The sequence below is a fragment of the Prionailurus bengalensis genome, chromosome D1 (genome assembly GCF_016509475.1).
Source record: "Prionailurus bengalensis isolate Pbe53 chromosome D1, Fcat_Pben_1.1_paternal_pri, whole genome shotgun sequence".
Classification (NCBI taxonomy): domain Eukaryota; kingdom Metazoa; phylum Chordata; class Mammalia; order Carnivora; family Felidae; genus Prionailurus; species Prionailurus bengalensis.
In genome coordinates, this window is record NC_057346.1 from 21,723,673 (window position 1) to 21,743,391 (window position 19,719).

Here is a 19,719-nt window from a genome sequence, read left to right on the forward strand (position 1 = left end):
TATTTAATAACTGCTGACCAGTTAGGTCCCGAGATACAAGTGTGATGCAGGAAAACATGATGCCGTGTGCGACTGACATGCAAGGAAAATGGGGGAAGGAGAGGGTGCTAAGAAATTACCCATCGGGGGAAAGGAGGTGGTACACCCCAGATGCTGGACAGTCACAGAAGGCTTCCTAACTGATGTCCAGGCTGAGAGCTAAAGGACGAAGTTGGTCAGGAGAGTGCAGGAGAGAAAGGGTGCTCCAGGCAAAGAGCAGGGGCAGTGGGCTGGGAGTGAGAGACCAAGGTTCACTACAGGGGCTGGAAAGGACAGCACCAAGTTAGGGAGGGCACGGCCAAGTACACACATAGCTGCTAAGAGTACACACTGAACACAAATTCATAAATTTCTACAGAGAAACCTGAGGACACGTTCAAATTAATGTTCAATTTAATGCAGCAATTTCATTTCTGGGAATTTATCTTAAGGAAAGAATTAAGCGCACATGCAGTGATTTAGCTACAAGGACAATCAACGCACCACTGCTTACAAAAGCAACATGTGTAAAGCAACCGAAGGGTCCATTTCTTGAGAACTAGTTAAATAAACTGCAATACAACCATATTTCAAAGTATTCTGCAATCATTATAAATTGTGCTCAAGATTAATATTCATTGGCATGAGGGGCATCCGGGTGGCTCAGTCGGTTGAGCACCCAACTCTTGGTTTTGGATCAGGTCATGATCTCATGGTTTGTGGGTTTGAGCCCCACATCGGGCTTCGTGCCGACACAGCAGAGCCTGCTTGGGATTCTCTCTCTCCCTCTCTCTCTGCCCCTCCCTGCATGCTCTCCCTCTCTCTCTCTCTCTCCCTCTCTCTCAAAATAAATAAATAAACTTAAAAATATATTTATTGGCATGAAAAAATGTTCGCAATACATATGAAGAGAAGAAGCAAGGGGCGCCTGGGTGGCTCAGTGGGTTAAGCGCCTGACTCTTGATTTCAGCTCAGGTCATGATCTCACAGTTCATATGTTTGAGCCCCGCATGGGACTCTGCGCTGATAGCATGCAGCCTGCTTGGGATTCTCTGTCCCTCTCTCTCTGACCCTCCCCTACTTGCTTTTTATCTCTTTCAAAATAAATTAACATTAAAAAGAGAGAGAGAGAGAAGCAGCAAGATATGGTACAATATTATAGTATGGATCCTACGGCGAAAATACATGAACAGATTCTGGATTGTGCAATTGGAAATGTTTTAGCTTCTTTTTTTGCTTATCTTTTAAATATCTTTAATGAACATGTATGTATTCATTTTTTAATAAGAAATATTACTGGGGCGCCTAGGTGGCTTAGTTGGTTAAGCGTCCAACTTCCACTCAGGTCATGATCTCATGGTTCATGAGTTCAAGCCCTGCGTCCGGCTCTGTGCTAGGAGCTAGGAGCCTGGAGCCTGCTTCAGATTCTGTGTCTCCCTCTCTCCCTGCCCCTCCCCTACTTGTGCTCTGTCCCTCTCAAAATAAATGAACATTAAAAAAATAATGTTAAATAAAAGAAATATTACTTATTAACTTTTTTTGAAGATGTAATTGTCCCATCAGTGAACTGAGATGAATTAAGACTTACAGTTAGTTCTTGACCAGCAGACTATGAGGGCAAAAAAAGGAATATGGATTCCAGGAAAGAGACCTCCACAGGACACTCCCACCCCAATACCCAAAACCTGCTTCCTCTCAACACATACCTGGACAAATCCAAATGGGAAGAAACGCTCTGTCTGCCCCTGGGAGCCATGGTGGAAGGCTTCACGCCAGTCTTCAATGAGCGCAGGGAATGTGCAATTGTACAGGTCCCTGTTAACATTTATATTGGACTCCCCTAAAAACAGTCCAGATTATGAGAGGGGGTTGGAGTAGATGCAAACATGGCCACACGTTACTCCCCAACCTCTACGCATGCCCTTAGGGAATGAGTCTTCCTGCAGTCTCTCTGGACTGGCCTTGTCACTTGCTCTGGCCAAGGAGGCATCAGCAAACCTGATGCAAGCAGAGGTTTGAAGAGTGCTTCAGCTCTGGGGTTTGTTCTCTCTTGATATACTTGCAACCCTGAGGCTGCTGTGTAAATGATAAAGAATCTGAACTAATTTGCTAAAGGATAAGGGACCACTTGAGTACCAGGGTGCTCCAGCAGTCAACAGACAGGAGGGAGAGGCCATCCGAGGCCATCCAGCCACCAGACACCTGCCGGGTGGCCAAAGACACATAAAAGATCCCAAAAGATATTAACCAAAGTAGTCGATACAGGAAAACTACCCCAATAACCCACCAAATGGGGAGCCAAATAAAACTATTATTGTTTTAAGTCCCTAAATCCTGGGCTGGTTTGTTACACAGCAAAAGCTAACTAATAACAATGGAGAAACAACAAATTAACACTCACCCTGGTACCATATCATCCCTTTCAGAGTCATATTATGTAGTGGATGGATCATGGCATTCCAGAGAACAGAGTTCTTACTGGGACCAGTTACAGAATCAGACTGAACAAACCTAAAATTGATAAGAAGCACAAGTATCATGAGAGAGCTAGTGACCGATCACATCATGGTCCCTAAACTGAGTGTCTATATAACTTTCATCTGGGGTAAACGTCTGATGATAGCAACACAAGATTAGACCGAACCACTCTGTTTCCCATGAAAACATGTTGAATAGCCTCCAACTTTCATATCTATCCAGGTTCTTCCCAGGATAAATGTATCAGTCAGTACAAGTTCAGAGGGGGCCATCCCAGTTTCCAGATAAGGTCACTAAAACCAGAGAAGAGGAGTATTTTATTGTGAGTGTCTCATGCAGACAATAAATTTACTCAACTAGTACTCAGTTGATGCACACTTGGATTTTTTTAAGCTTTTTGCTTATCTTCCTCATAGCTAAAATCACTGCATATAGGCTTATTTCCTTAAGATAAGTGCCCAGAAATGACATTGCTGGGTCAAAGGGCACATTTTTTTTCAAAGCTTTAAACGTGTTCCTAAACTTCTCTGTAAAATACGTATAATGAATTTATACTCATGGGAGGTGTGGATGAGAATGCCCACTTCCCCACACCCTTGATGGCATCCCTTCACGTCCCCAGAGACCTGGGAAGCCTGGCTCTACCTAGATCCCTCCCACTCTACCTAGGCCATTCTGTCAGTCCCAAAGTGGAAGGTCTTCCCTCCCCGACAGGCATGACTTTACCTAAGCTATACCAAGAGCTGAAGTTCAGCCTCTCTCCAGGGCCCTTCCCAGATTTAATGACATAATATTTATGAAAACAGTTCACAGACTATTAATCTCTGTGTTAATATTAGTGTCAGGATTTTAATAACTATTCCTTTCTTCCCCACCCCATGTGTTCTTCCTGATCCAGCTTTTCCTGATCGTGCTTTCATAATCAATATACTAATACATCTCTTTGATTACATGAATATTTGTTCTTCATGTTACAGTGTTTATTCTCATGGACAATAGAGCACAGTGGTTAAGAGCACAGACATTGAAGCCAGACTTTGCCACTTACCAGCTGTAGCCATGAGCAAGTTACTAAACCCCTCTGAGACTTAAGCTTAGTAGCTTAGTATGTTAACAGTATCTACACTTGTAGAGGTTGTTGGGAGTATTAAGTGAAGTCATACATATAAAGTGATGATAACAGTATCCAACAAAGAGAAAGCCTTCAGTAAGTATTAGCTATCACTATTATTAAGGAAAAGGATCATAACTGCTTCCTGACATATTCTCAGATGATCGTGGTGCTGATGACAATAAAAATAATACCTTATGGTGGCACCTGGGTGGCTCAGTTGGTAAAGGGTCTGACTCTTGGTTTCAGCTCAGGTCATGATCTCACAGTTTGTGAGTAAAAAGCCCGCATCAGGCCCTGTGCTGACAGCTCAGGACCTGCTTGGGATGCTCTCCCTGCCCCTCCCCAACTCATTCACACGCTCTCTCACGTTCTTTCTCTCTCAAAAATAAATAAACTTTAAAAAAAAAGAATACCATACATGTTCACAGAATAAGTTACATACATTCAATACATATTTGGACATTCAACACAGATTTGGCTCCCCAAAGGAAACCATGATCCTTCTGTCTTACATAATTTCCAAGGCTTTCTCCCAGACTTCAGGATGATTTCTTACCCTCGTGTAGGAACACCACAGGTTTTCAGTGACCTTCCAGAAGACCAGGCTTCAATGGGTGTCCCACCCCACGAGGAGGAGATCAGCCCAATGGGATAATGCAATGTGTCATACAGGTTACGCCCAAAGAGCCAGCACACTGCTGACATGTACTTGAAAACTCCATGGCCCAAGTTTTCTGGTCAGAAAAAGTTAAAGAAAAAAATGACAGAAACATAGTAGTTTACATATAAGTCACCGGGTTGGCACTGCAAAAGATCCAAACTCTCTACAATGCGGGCACTCAAAAAGTTGACAGTGTAATACTGGGAATTCAAATAAATTTCAAATGAACTGTGAAACTGAGTGAGCACCTTCTAGGTGCCAGGCACTTCTAGATGGCTGGGATACAGTGAATAAAGAGATATGGAGAGACATGGAGGCTCTCCTCATAGCTCTTACATTCTACAGAATAAGACATTCAGCTGAATAAAATATACGACCCAATATGGTTAAGTGCCTCAGGAGGTACAAACAGGTGGTAAGGGGTTTGTTAAACAAAAGTAAGCAAAAGTAAGCAAAAGTAAGACTATCAAATGAAAGGCAGATCACAAAAAGTCTAAGAATGACCCCCTCTCCTGTGCTTCCATTAATCTTCTAAGCACAGTGTTTTCCTTACCCCCACTTAACTATTAGCTACTCGAGGGCAGGGCCCTTATCTTCTTCACTTCTGGATCCCCGATGTCTAGTACCTAATGCAGAGTCAGTAAATTCACTGGCTGGTGCCGGGTGGCTGTGGGTAGCTGGTATAAAGGTGGGTCCACTGACAGTTAGGTATAAGGAAAAGGTAAAGAAGAAGGAAGGGAAAGGGAATGCAGGGCTGGCATTCTATCCAGAGGAAACAATATATTAAAAAAGGACACAGAGTAGGAAAAATGTTGAAAAGTATGTGACTGGAGCCTAGACCACAAAAGGGGACGAATGGAAGATAAGACAGGAGGGGAATCACATCTTGGAGGAGAGAAAACAGAAAGCCACTGAAAAGGCTTGGGAATGAGAATGTGTGGAAGGCAGAACAGCCTTCCAAAGATGTTCACACCCTGATGCCTGCAACCTATGGGTGTGTGACCCGAAGTGGCTAAGGGGACTTTGTAGAGGTGACTGGGGTTGAGGACATTGAGACGGGAGGAGTACCATGATTAGATCAGAGGCGGCTCCTTCATACCGGCCAACCTTCCCCGCTGCAGTCAGAGAGACGTGACATGACAACAGCAGAGGAGGTGGCAGAGATTTGGACTATGACAGCGACTTGACCTACTGTGTTCCTCCCCAGATACCTGCTTGCCTCGCCTCTGCCAGCTGATCACCGAAACGTCGCCTTTCTCAACTGAGACCCCCATGGCCACCCTCAACGAGAAACCACGACCCCATCCCAGCCCCCAAGAGTCCTACCGCACCCCCTCCCCTGATGTATTTTATTTATATAGTTCTGTCTCATTAGCTTACACCCCCATCCACCCTATCCCTTGATCCCCAAAAATGTATACGGTCTCAGAGTTCAGAGAGTAAAAGGGGGATAACAGGAAGGTAAAATATATTATCCAAACCTAACTGATTCCCGAGTTTGGGATACCATGTAAGGAGAGTTCATAGACCAAGAGATTTATCCAAAAATTTACCCAAATCTCTTCAGTTCCTGAGTTCTCATAGGGAGAATGCAGATAGTGTCATACTGAGGACCAGACACTTTGTATAGAATTTACTAGTTGTATTAAGCATTTCCTGTATTCCTCCGCACTGGAATACAAGCTCCATGAGAACAGGTGTCCTTCAGCAGGGTCAAGGGCCAGAGTGTTCCAGAGTGTATAAATGGAAGAACAGCAGCAGCCTTGAGGTGAACAAGTTGTTGAGGTGGAAGGAGAAGACAAATTACCAAGAGTGAACATAGAAAAGGCAGTGAAAAGAATGAGGACAGAAAATACTCTAGAAAAGTTTAACAGAGCAAAGCAGAGTGGTGAGACACCATGAGAAGGGGGGTTGTCATGTTTGTGTGTGTGTTTTGTTTTGTTTTGTTTTGTCTGCTTAGAGGAAAAGAAAGGCAGAATCTGAGAGCAGAGCCTGTGTCTGTCCTGCTCACTGCTGTGTCCTTGGGGCCCAGCACAAAGCCTGACACAGAACAGGTGGGAAACGAAGATTTTGTGCTGAATGGACATGGGGGTGAAAGACCAGAGCTCGAGGGGTAGAAGGCCCTGGAAGGGGAAGCACCCACATCACAGGTAGCCCTGAAAGGACAGCACTCAGCTGTGTTCAGACACAGAAACAAAGGAAGGAAGAGAAAAAGAGAAGAGCATTGAGGCAGTGTTGAGAGATGCTGGCAGAGCTCATGTGAGTGGCCTCAGTCTGTTCAGTGAAGCTGAAGGAAGTGTCATCTGCTCATAGCAGGGGGAATCTGGGGAAGAAATGCATGAAGTGGCTACCCCCAGAACTCAGGTGGAGAGTCAACGAGAAATGAGTATAAGGGTGGCTGAATCCTAATAAATAGATCAGAACCAAATTCAGGGTTCCAGAGTCCTCCTAGGGCACTGACCCAGTACACAAGAGACAGCACACGTTCCACGGTCACTCACCTGAGGTGGGCTTAGACCACTGCAAGTCAACCTTGGCCAGGTCCTCCAGTTCCTGCTCTGCCTCAGTGAGCGACACAGAGAAGATGCGGACAGACTGATAGGCCGCAGTGTTAGACAGCTCTCTTGTCGCATTGAATATCTAGGAAAACAGACAGAAATGTCATTTCTTACATCAACCTAGTGGGCGGCCAACTAGCCTACCACCTCTTAGTAAACACTACCCAACCTCTGAGCTCTTCTGAGCCTTCATAAACCAAGATCAAATAAATAACCCAAACCAGTGATGGGCTGCTCTGAATCACCTTGATACACCTTGACAAACACAGACCATGGTGAATCCTGTTCCCAAAGAAGGTAGGAATACCCTGAAATTTGAGATCTCAAGGAGCAAGTCTGAATTGGATGAGGTTTAGGCTAAAGATCAACTGTCAACTAGACCCACTGTAGTATCTTGAAACTAAAATGCTTCTAGTCAGAAAAAGTAACTGATAACACAAAACCATAGCATTCACGTCTCTCCAAAATGGAGCTCAAAAGGCCAGGGGGAGGTAGGTGTGTGTAATCCATAACACAGAAGAGAGGTGTCTTCAAAAGGAACACACCTGAGAGATGATTGTTCGAAGTACTAAGACATACTGAAATATCTCAAATGTTTAGATTCTCATCTCATCCTGCCCAATCACTCAAGAAAGGCACAGAAGACAGGGCAGTCTAAAAGGTGATGTTCAGCATGGCTGCAGACAAAGAAAAGCGTCCACCCAAAGACCCCACTTCTTCCCAGATCCCTTCACAAAACCCCACCAGTTGCCAAGAGTATGACAGGAATGGCTTGGAGCTTTTCTGGACGAGAATGCATTATACTGAGTAGTTTCTTTGTTAGTCATTCCTCTGTGAGCTTATACAAAAGTGCCAGTTCCTTCCATCCTGATTTTTGAGTTACGCTTTTCTTTTCTTTTACAAAGAATATAGATTGTAAATGTATTGATTTGTCTTGTAATTTGGGTGCCTTTTCTTGTCTTCTCTATCCCCCCACCCCACCCTGGACTAGTCTGGTTTTCCCAAAACAAAGGGCTAACAGGCGCATCGGGAAGCCCAGTTATCATTGGCCTCAGGGAACAAGAGCTCCAGCTGACGGGACTGCCACAGCGAGAGCGCAGGAGGCTGGGATACTTTCCATTGGCCGCTAGCCACCGAGTGTGCAGCTGGCTCCCCTTTCCTCCCACCCACCACACAGAATACAGCTGGCCCTCCAGTCCACAGTGTAAGAGAAACCGTGGAGCAGCCAGAGTGCCCCCACAGGGCATTTCAATGAAATAGACTGCCCCCTTGAATCGCCTTTTGACTTGCCACTGAGCCTGCTGTGGCCAATAAGACGGCCAGATGCAAGTGAAATGTCTCTCGGATCACTACGGGAGCCACAGCCTTGAAGTGCCCCCTGGGTAACAGCAGCTCTAGCCGGTGGGGGTCGCTGGTCTTCACGCTATCAGGACAGAGACTACATACGTTCTCGGGAAAATTCCATAGGAAATCCAGACACGTTTGTGCAAAATCTTGCCCGGCAAGCGAAATGTAAAATAAACAGTCAAGAGTGAAAACAGGCTAAAGCACTCACAGTCTATTCTGGCAGGAAAATTATTTTTCGGCAGCAAGTACCTGTAAAAAGTCACCTCCCTTGAAACCAGCTCCTCTCTGAGCACTAAGGATGGTATGCTGCTTCCATGGAAACCGTGGATGAAACTGCTTTCCTTCTCTCCTCCCACACTAGCTTCCGCACTGCCTGGGAACTCAAGTGCCGCATCGCAGTGAGATGCCAGCTTGGGGAGGCGGGTACGGGTGAACACGCTACTTGTCTCATAGGCCCGTTGCTAGCGCGGTGGACTATTCAAGGCCGACAGGGTTGCGGTGTTTGGCACTCTCCCGTGTCACCAGCACACAGATCTGGATCCAAAACACCGGCCGGGAAAAACTTGCATTTTCAAATTCACATTTGTGTATTATCTCAAGCCAAAACCTGAAAGCCACAGCAAGCGTTTAAAAAAACGCTTGGGGGTGGGGGGAAATTCTTGCTGTACCTGATGGCAATTACTTCTGAAATTGGTATCCTTTCCCAATCTCACCAAGCCTTCTTGATGGAAGCATTTCCTCGGGGATATGGGCAGCAAATTTAGGAATAAAGAGATTTCAGGAAGATTTTCATTTAAATGACACTTGGTTTCCCCCGCTGATGAAAGGGGAAGCCTTACTCCATCTGCTGAGATCAAATTTCATCTCATCAAACACCTCAGTGTAATTATTTTCCTACCAAGTATTTAAATGAGGATGTAAATGAATACCAAGGTATTTGAAGTCATTAAGGCTGCTGCGGTGGAAAGAGTGTACCACTGCCTCCCTGGGGACAGGCCGTTCACCATCAAAGCAGCTGCTCGCCTGTGTTCATTTTGTAACCTTTATGCCACATTCTTGAATTAATGAAGAAACGTCAAGAATCTATTTCCTCAGAGAATCTTGGCATGGGGTCTGCGTGAGGGAGCAGGGCCCTTGTGTGAGAGTATGTGAGGCTGTGCGCACGCGCGGGGAATCCATACCAAAGAACACAGGGGAGCTTCACTTAATAAAGAATTTAGGTTTTCTAAGTTAGAGTCCCTTCTACGACAGTAGAATATAGCAGCTTTAAAGTTGAGGCAATAACTATAAATAAGCCAGCCACCATACCTCCCATGAATCTTTTATTGTAATACAGTATGAGCCCTTTGCTTCTGGATTTTGACTTCTCTACTTGTAAAGGAACAATGTCAGGATTGCCAAGATATTGAAAACTGGGCTTCCTTGTCTAACACTGGCCATCTTCTTCTGAGCCTAACTAGAAATATCCAAGTCTTAAGACCTACCCTGAGTTAGGAGGCGACAGATGAACATTTAGACTTTTCTCCATTTATACACATCTCACTCAGTGTTATAAATAACACTCAATCTTAAAATTCCACTTTACCCTAACAACAAGATGGGCATACAATCTGCCATTTCCTTCATTTGAATGTGAAGAGTGGTAGGTTATAGTAGAAATCTTACCTCCTCAGAAAAGTCACACGGAGGAGGGCAAAGAGAAGAGACAGATACCGTGTCTGGGTACATGTGTGTGCATATGTACATGTACATGTGTACATGTGTGTGTGCGTGCATGTCTGTGTTGGGCGTCTTTAGAGGAAAAAGGAGCAAAAGGAATAAAGGAAGAATCATATAAAGCATGCTTTCGATCAAAAAATAAAGTTCTATAGAATGTTAAGAGACTAGAAAACTTGGCTTTTGACACCATCAGCACCTAAAATGCTGTCTTGCAAACTAAGCGCATGATTTAAAACAAAAAAATAAAAAATTAACATGTGGCTGTGTCGGATGGAATTCTTTTTCTATCTCCCTGTATCTCAGAGCTTATAGCCTTAATCTAATGCAGAAGATGCTGAAGAGTAAATTCTAGGCAGAAAGAATGTGTTTACTCTTAACAATCAAAATCTGATTTAGCTTGACAGAAAATGAGATGAGATCCCCTGGCACAGCCTGCTATTGAGAACCTGACTGTATAGATACAAATACATCTGGTCCATGCCTTTCTGTGCAAACAGGGAACTATAATCAAAGCATTCAAGAAAGGACTGTTTTCCTTAGTGAGTTAACAGCAATCCCACTTCTAAACAAAACCATGCTTTCTCTCAAGATATAAAACTTCAGTTTTGCTTCCAGCCACTTGGGCTGAAAGGGAGCCCGGTTAAAGTTCAGTTCGATAAACATTTAAATTCAAAAGTTCCCACATATTTAAGTAGGGCAGGAAGCAAGAGTAAATAAGATACTGGTTGTGAAGACATAAATGCAAGAATTTAGATTCTGAATTAGAAAACTAATACAAAAATGGAGTAGGTATGTCCAGAGTAGGATCTTTTTAGTAGCATTATTTAGTAATTAGTTCACAAAAGAAAAAGAAAAAAAGAAAAAAGCAATCCGGGGTAGAAGCAATAAAAGCAAAATAAACCACAAAGTATGTGAAAGGACTCAATTTTACATATTTAAAAAAAAATAAATGAATTGGGGTGTCTGGGGGCTCAGTCGGTTAAGCTTCTGACTTCAGCTTAGGTTACGATCTTGGCAGTTCGTGAGTTCGAGCCTCGCATCGAGCTGTCTGCTGTCAGCACAGAGCCTGCTTCGGATCCTCTGTCTCCCTCTCTCGCTTCCCCTCCCCTGCTCATGTGCTCTCTCTTCTCTCAAAAATAAATAAACATTTTTAAAAAATGAAATAAAATAAATAAAATTTTTTTCAAAAATGAGTCATAGAGATTTTTAAACCTCAAATTTAAGTATTCCTCAAAACTGGAGAAGCATAATGAAAGAAAGGCAAGAAAATAAATATCAACTTGAGGAGAAACTAAGTTTCAGGGGAAGAGCTAGGAAGACAATAATCTTTTCAAGTTCTTAACTTATTAAAGGAAACAAATCAAAGTACGCAGAACATATTTGTGCCAACTCATAATGCAAACAAAACCATTTATTCCTAAGATTCTTGTTTATTTAATGGGACTCTTCATTGAAAACTGAGCCTTCGATAAATCTTTAAGGGATTAGGCAAGTGCATATCAGTTTCTTGTTTTTATAACTTTCTTTTAAAAATTATAGTTAGTTCATGCTCATTATAGCAAAATCAGAACATACAGACAAGGAAAGAAAATCAATCCCAGTTTCAAATGTGCCAAAGAACTTAACTCAGATTACTTTCTCTGAAGTTCTGATACTGCATAAAAAACCTTTACCCTTCTGTCAGCAATATTTCAAGCTAATATAGTTTCAATTATGTCTGTGAACTTGCTAATATGTTGTCCAACCCTGATTTTAATTTAAAAGAAATAACAATGATCTCCCTTACTTTCCTTTTTAAATCAGACAGCTTCCACTAAACAAACGAAGAGGGGACAATTCTGAGGCCCAAAGCTCTAACACCATCACACCCTATCCAGAAATCCACCCTCTTCATTCTAGACAGTTTTTGTGTCTAATTAGAAAGTAGAGCTGATCTTGAAAATAAATCTGAATGCCAGAGACATACAGCACCAAGGCTTTTGTTCTACCTCTGCTGCCTTGCTAGAATACCAAACTACTAAGAACTTTCCTTCCCTTGGCAACTTTTTCAGTGTCCTTTTTTTTTTTTAATTTTTTTTTTAACTTTTATTTATTTTTGAGACAGAGACAGAGCATGATCAGGGGAGGGGCAGAGAGAGAGGGAGACACAGAATCTGAAACAGGCTCCAGGCTCTGAGCTGTCAGCACAGAGCCCGACGCAGGGCTCGAACTCACAGACCGTGAAATCATGACCTGGGCTGAAGTCGGACGCATAACCGACCAAGCAACCCAGGCGCCCCTTCAGTGTCCTTTTTACCCAGCTTTACTTAAGAGACCTCACTCATAGTCTGTCAGGGCAGCCCTATTCTCTAAGAGCAACGAACACCAGAACCCTTCAAAGTGAATTTCGTCACTGACCAACAGATGGCAAGTCAGTATTCCCTGGTTCCATCCCACATGACTCCATGCACCCTGTGTGTCCCATCCCTACTTGGGAGCCTGTGTAGTGCCTTTCCTCCCAACAATTCTAGCAGAGTAAATAGAGCCTAGTGAAGCCTCTATACAGTTATCATAAAGGAGAAAATATGCTAGGTCTCAAAATTTAAGAACGTCTTCAAAGGCTGTGAGTGAAACAGAGAAAAATGAATTGATGCTAACAAAAGAAATCCTAGGCTATGAAAAAGTTGAGCAAAAAAAAAAAATCATCACTGGCCTTCTTTCTGTTAAAAAAAATATGTATATATACATATATGTTCTTTCTGTGTAAAAAAAAATATACAAATATATGTTTATATTTATATATACATCACAGCCTTTGAAGATGAACTGTTCTTAAATTTTGAGACCTGGCATATTTTCTATTATGTATACATATATGTACATATAAATCAACATATTAATTTTATACATGAATATGTATCAATTTGACATATGGCACCTAACTGAAATATCAAGATATACAGCTTACATTGAGATAATTCACACACACACACAAACAGATAAACCACATAAGGCAAAATATTACCAACTGTGAATCTAGGTGGTGGGTATATAGGTGTTTGCAAGTCTCTTAACTTTTTTGTGTGCTTAAAACTTTTTATAATAAAAAATTTGAAAAAATAGCAATACCTTATATTTTGACAGCTATTTTCAATTTATAAAGACCTTTTAGAAACAAACAAAATAATTTAATCTTTTTAATGGCTCAGTAAATTAGGTCAGATACAATCACTACTGCAGTATAGTCGTGAAAACTAAGTCTCAGACTTAGTTTAACAAAATGCAACATACTTTCATGGTAAAAACTCTCAGACAACTAGGAATAGAGGGATCATTCCTCAACATGATAAAAGGCATTTATGAAAAACCCACAAGTAACATCACACTCAGTGGTGAAAGAGTGAGAGTTTTCCTACTAAAACCAGGACAAGAGAAGGATGTCTGTTTTCACCACTACTATTCAACATTGTACAGGAAGCTCTAGCCAGAGTTATTAGACAAAAAAAAAAAAAAAAAGAAAGAAAGAAAAGGCATCCAAAGAGGTAAAACTATCTCTATCCATAGATGATATGCTCCTATATTAGAAAACCCAAAAAAATTCACAAGAAAGCTACCAGAACTAATAAACAAATTCAGCAAAGTGTCAGGGTACAAGACCAACATGCAAATATCATTTGTTTCTATACACCAGCAATGAACAATCTTAAGAGGCAATTAAGAAAGAAATTTCATGTACAATAGCATCTAAAGGAATTAAATACTGAGGAATAAATCTAGCAAAGGAGGTAAGAGACTTGTATACTGAAAACTGCAAAACATTGCTGAAAAAAATTAAAGATCTAAATTAATGGAAAAACATCCCTTCATAGCAGGAAGGCTTAAAATCATTAAAATGTCAACATCACCCAAAGCAATCTACAGATTCATCACAATATCTATCAAAATTCCAAAAGCCTTTCTTGCAGAAATGGAAAAGCATATCCTCACATTCATATGGAATTGCAAGACAATTCCATATGAATAGCCATGAATAGCCAAAACAATCTTGAAAAAGAAGAATAAAGTTGGAAGACTCATACTTCCCAACTTTGAAACTTACTACAAAGCTACAGTAATCAAAACAGTATGGTACTGGCATAAGGAGACACATATAGACCAATGGAATAAAATAGTAAGCCCAGAAATAAACCCTCACATATATGGTCAATTGGAGTTCCAAGAGTTCAATATGGAAAGGACAGTCTTCAACAAATGCTGCTGCAAGAACTGCATATCCACTTGCAAAAGAATGAAGTTAGATCTTCAACTTACACTATATATAAAAATTGAGTCAAAAAGGATCAAACACATAAGAGTATAAAATTCTTAGAAGACAACATGGGGGGGGGGACCCTTCTTAACACTGGATTTGGCAACAATTTCATGTATGTGACATCAAAAGCATAGAAAACAAAAAAATAAATAAACTAGACTTTGCTGAAATTAAGAACTTTTATGTATCAAAGGACACTCTCAAGAAAGTGAAATGACAACCTACAGAATGGGGAAAATATTTGCAAATCATACATATGAAAAGTGGTTAATATCTAGAACATACAAATAATTCCTACAATTCAACAACAAACAACTCAATTCAAAAATAGGCAAAGAACTTAGACATTTTTCCAAAGAAGATATACAAATGACCAATATCATCAGTCATTAGGGAAATGCAAATCAAAACTACGATGATCCTCAAAAAACTAAAATTGGGACTATCCTACAATCCAGCAGCAATTGCACTACTAGGTATTTACTCCAAGGATACAAAAATACAGATTTGAAGGGCTACATATCCCTAATGTTTACAGCCGCATTACTGACAATAGCCAAACTATGGAGAGAGCCCAAATGTCCATTGACTGATGAATGGATAAAGAAAATGTGGTATATATACAAACACATATATATATACATACATACAATGTAATATTACTCAGCCATCAAAAAGAATGAAATCTTGCCATTTGCAATGACATGGAGGGAGCTAGAATGTATTATACTAAGTGAAATAAGTCAATCAGAGAAAGACAAATAACAGGACTTCACTCATATGTGGAATTTAAGAAACAAAACAGGGGGCGCCTGGGTGGCGCAGTCGGTTAAGCGTCCGACTTCAGCCAGGTCACGATCTCGCGGTCCGTGAGTTTGAGCCCCGCGTCAGGCTCTGGGCTGATGGCTCAGAGCCTGGAGCCTGCTTCTGATTCTGTGTCTCCCTCTCTCTCTGCCCCTCCCCTGTTCATGCTCTGTCTCTCTCTGTCCCAAAAATAAATAAACGTTGAAAAAAAAAAAATTTAAAAAAAAAAAAGAAACAAAACAGATAAACATACGAGAAGGGAGGAGGAAGAGGAGAGAAGGAAACAAACCATAAGAGACTCTTAAGGATAGACAACAAACTGAAGGTTGATGGAGGGAGGTGGGTGGGGAATGGGCTAGACAGATTATGGGTATTAAAGAGGGCACTTGTTGTGATGAGCACTGGATGGTATCATGTAAGTGCTGAATCACTAAATTTTACTCATGAAACCAATATTGCACTGCATGTTAGCTGAAATTAATTTTTTTTTATTTTTTTACAGTTATTTATTTTTGAGAGACAGAGAAACAGAGCACACGTGGGGAGGGGCAGAAAGAGAAGGAGACAGAATCCAAAGCAGGCTCCAGCCTCTGAGCTGTCAGCACAGAGCCTGACGTGGGGCTCGAACTCACAACTGAGCCACCCAGGCGCCCCAACTTTTTTTTTTTAGCTAAAATTTAAATACAAAGCTAAAAAAAAATTTAAACACAATGAGATACCACTTCCTATGTATTAGCAAGGCTATAATAAAAAAAATTAATTAAAAAAAAACAGAAAATAACACATTAGAGTAATTGAACCTTTGCAGATTGCTGGTAGGAATGTAAAACAGTATGGCCACTGTATAAATGTTTTGGTGGTTTCCCAGAAGTTAAACACAAAACTAATAGATGATCCAGCAATTGCACTCAAAGGTATATATCCAAAAGAATTGAAAGCAGGGGCTTGAACAGGTATCTGTATGCATTCATAATAGCCAAAAGACAGAAACCGCCCAAGTGTCCCTCAACAGAAGAATGGATAAACAATATGTGGCATACACAATGGAATAAAATTCAGCCATAAAAAGGGGCAAAATTTTGATATAAGCTACAACATGGATAGACCTTGAAAACATTATGCTTAGTAAAATAAGTCAGACACAGGACAAAGACTGTATGATTCCATTTTCAATAGCATTTAAAAGAATTAAATATTTAGGACTAAATCTAGCTAAGGATGGAAGAGACTTGTATACTGAAAACTGAGGTACCTAGAATAGGCAAATTCATAGAGAGAAAGCAGAATAGAGGTTACCAGGGGCTGGAAGAAGGCAAAAAGAGGGGGGCGGTTATTGTTTAATGGGTACAGAGGGATGCTGGGGATGATGAAAATTTTTTGAGTACAGATAGTGCTGACAGGTACACAGAGGGTTGTGAACAAATTCAATGCCACTAAGTTGTACAATTACCAATGGTTAAAATGATAAATATGATAAATAAAATTCATTTATCAAATATAATAAACAAAAACTCATTTTAACCACAATTTTTTTAAAGCAGGGTTTGGGGGGGGGGTGGTTGAGAGAGAGCACACAGGTGCAGAGGAGAGGGGCAGAAGAAGGAGAGAGAATCGTAAGCAGGATCCATGCTCAGCACAGAGCCCAACACGGGGCTTGATCCCATGACCTGGGATCATGACCTGAGCCTAAATCAAGAGTCAGATGCTCAACCAACTGAGCCACCCAGGTGCTCCTAAAAAGCAGGTTTTGAAAACAAAGTCTCAGAAATACGAAGTGATTTTCTCCAAGTCATGTAACTGGTAAAAGGCAAAGCCAACATTCAGTCTCGATTTTTTAAATCTCCATGACAACAAAAGACATATATTATATTAGACGCACAGCTTGAAACAAATTCTAATTGTTTTGATTTCCCAGGCTCTCTCCAGAAGCTCATCAAAACCAATCAAAAAGAAGAGAAATCTACTTTGTCTTCAATTTGATATGAAATCTTCCTTGCCATCAGATACTCTAGCTCCCACCCTTAGCTCAGGAAGGCCAGGAAATGGTGCCCTGCACACGTACAGAGCACTAGCTGTGATTAAGAAAGCAGGCTCTGGAGTCGCATTACCTGCTCCTATTCTGGCTGCACTATTAACTGTGTGACCTTAAGCTGGTAATTTAACCTCAGTGGGCCAGTTTCCTCATCTGTGAGATGAATAACCATACTTACCTCATAAAGTTGTTAAATCGAATTAACTAACACATGGCAAACACTGAGAACAGATCTTGGCACGTGGCAGAAAAAGGTTCCTACCTCCTTCTACTTGTCCCCTTCCTCTACCTTCTATTTCTTCTTCTTCATCATCATTATTTATTAACACTGAGACTCTGTAAATTACCTGTGAAACCGTCATCTGCATGTTACTCTGCCCACTGCAAAGCCAGACATCTCCAAATAAGACATCATGAACTCTCAGGGTGAAGTTTGTTCTCCCAAAAGTCTGTTGTGCCATCACCTCATAAGGTCCACCAGGCTTCATAGGATCCAGTACCACCATCCAGCTGTTAGAATGTGCTGAAATCATAAAAAGACTCCAAGGAATTAATCAATCAATTAAAACAAAATTAAAGCACAATCCTGTAATGCATCATATTCATTTGTGGCTATTCCCAACCACTGTGATTAACTGAATTCAAAGATATGAAAATTAGGGCACCTGGGGGGCTCAGTTGGTTAACCGGCTGACTCCTGATCTCAGCTCAGGTCATGATCTCACAGTTCGTGAGATCAAGCCCCATGTCGGGCTCTGCACTGACAGTGTGGAGCCTGCTTGGGATTCTCTCTTCTCTCTCCCTCTCTCTCTGCCCCTACACTTTTCTCTCTCTCTCGCTCGCTTGCTCTCTCCCTCTCACCCTCACTCTCCCGCTCTCTCAAAACAAACTTTAAAAAGATATGAAAATTAGCCAAATTTCAGACAAGCAAAAGAAATAACAAAAGCAGTAGCATTTCTATCCTTAATCTGTACCAATCCCTCCTTCCTTGTAACTGAAGCATTTACAGGAAAAATTAATCACCCAGTTATAATCCTAAATGAGAACACACAAAAATATACTGAGATTAAAATCCAAGGGAGTTTAATTTTAAAAAAACAAACATAAAATAGGGGCTCCTGGGTGGTTCAGTCGGTTGAGCGTCCGACTTCAGCTCAGGTCATGCTCTCACAGCTCTGAGTTCAAGCCCCACGTCGGATTCTGTGCTGACAGCTTGAAGCCTGGAACCTGCTTTGGATTCTGTGTCACCCTCTCTCTCTCTGCCCCTAACCCACTCGCATTCTGTCTCTGTCTCTCTCCAAAATAAATAAACACGAAAAAAAAAAAACTTAATTAAAAAAAACCATAAAATAGAAATTCATATTATACTATCCAAATGTCAGTATTAATATAATCATGATCTAATAGATTTATGCAGTGCCCCAAATTAATTTGTAATTATCTAATCAAATGTGAACACAGATTAGAGAAAATAATTTACAATCTGGAACTTCCCTTAAGGTGAACAGAGAAACTGACACAGGACAAAGGAGTAGGAGCATACATAGTACCAATTTAAGATTAATCGCAAATTGATCTCTCTGTGAAGAAGATATTTAGACATGCCCAATTAATTATTTTCACAGAGTTACTTACCAGACTTAAGGTTTTCGGACTCAATTAGGAAGATGAAAAGCTATCCAAGACCCTGTTTCAGAAATTCATAGCACATTCCTTAGGAACCACCCCCCTACCACCTTCCTACCTCTCACCCACTCATACCACCACCACTGCCAACATCATATTCAGAAACTTAGGGAAAATATCTTCAAAATGGCAAAATGATGCCTGGGAGAACCAAACAACATGAACAAAGTTGAAAAAAGGAGAGTGAGAAGAGAATAGAGAAAATAGAGAAATGATCATTTTAAAATAAATATTCTTGGCATCATGCCAAAGGCTACAAAATAATTTCTAATTTGTGCCCATCAGATTAATGTTAATTCAGAGGGAAAGAATAGTGAGAAGTGGAAATGGAGCACCCTAAAGTTATAGCAGCCAGCAAAAATTATAATTATAAAAAAAGTATCCAAGTGCCTACTAAGTGCTAGATGCTACGCTAAGTTCTTCCCAATCAGCAAAAGCTAAGAGGAAGCATGAGAAGTCTGGATGCATGACAGGAGATTAGGAAAAGCTCAAACCACACATATTGTTCAGAGTCTTGGGGAAAATGTCCAAAAGCCTGAAGGCATCAGCGAAAGGGTGCATGCTTGCCCCTCTCGAAAGTACAACCCACTGAGACTGCTACTCCCATCCCTTAGAGGTCAAGTAAGCTCAGGACCAAATGCTCACTATTGTTTTTATACCACCAATAGCCAGACATCAACATATTAAATGTATAATTCACCTAAAGCAGAAAAATCACTGTTTTGGAAACAGTGGGCAGCTAGTACAGATTGTGTCGCACAGGTGTGATGTGCTCCATATGGCTCACGCTTCTGAACAGGCAGACACTCCAATCTGTCCCCACTACAGTCTTGCCAAGGTCTTTCCAGGCTTCTTGCACTCACATATCTTACTAAGTCTCTGTCCTTCTGCCACAAACATTACTCATTTATGATGAGGAGGTCAAAAAACCTAGGGCAGAATTTCTTTAGCTTTCTACTACTGTGCAATCTATTTCTAGTCACTGTTAATTAGATATTTACACTTAGCCTC

At 41.2% G+C, this 19,719-nt stretch overlaps 1 protein-coding gene across 3 annotated transcripts in view; it reads right to left on the minus strand.

Moving 5' to 3' along the window:
- The window catches only part of SIAE (sialic acid acetylesterase), a 46,587-nt gene that overhangs the window by 17,395 nt on the left and 9,473 nt on the right, over positions 1 to 19,719 (minus strand). For all 3 annotated transcript variants that reach the window (XR_006297303.1, XR_006297302.1, XM_043579691.1), the window contains exons 3-7: positions 17,370 to 17,545; positions 6,773 to 6,911; positions 4,167 to 4,344; positions 2,420 to 2,529; positions 1,725 to 1,858 (exon numbers count right to left, since the gene is read on the minus strand). Coding sequence is in view for 1 of the 3 variants with exons in the window: in XM_043579691.1 (XP_043435626.1) it covers positions 1,725 to 1,858; positions 2,420 to 2,529; positions 4,167 to 4,344; positions 6,773 to 6,911; positions 17,370 to 17,545 (737 nt within the window). In the remaining 2 variants the exon portion in view is untranslated. The remainder of the gene's footprint in view (positions 1 to 1,724; positions 1,859 to 2,419; positions 2,530 to 4,166; positions 4,345 to 6,772; positions 6,912 to 17,369; positions 17,546 to 19,719) is intronic.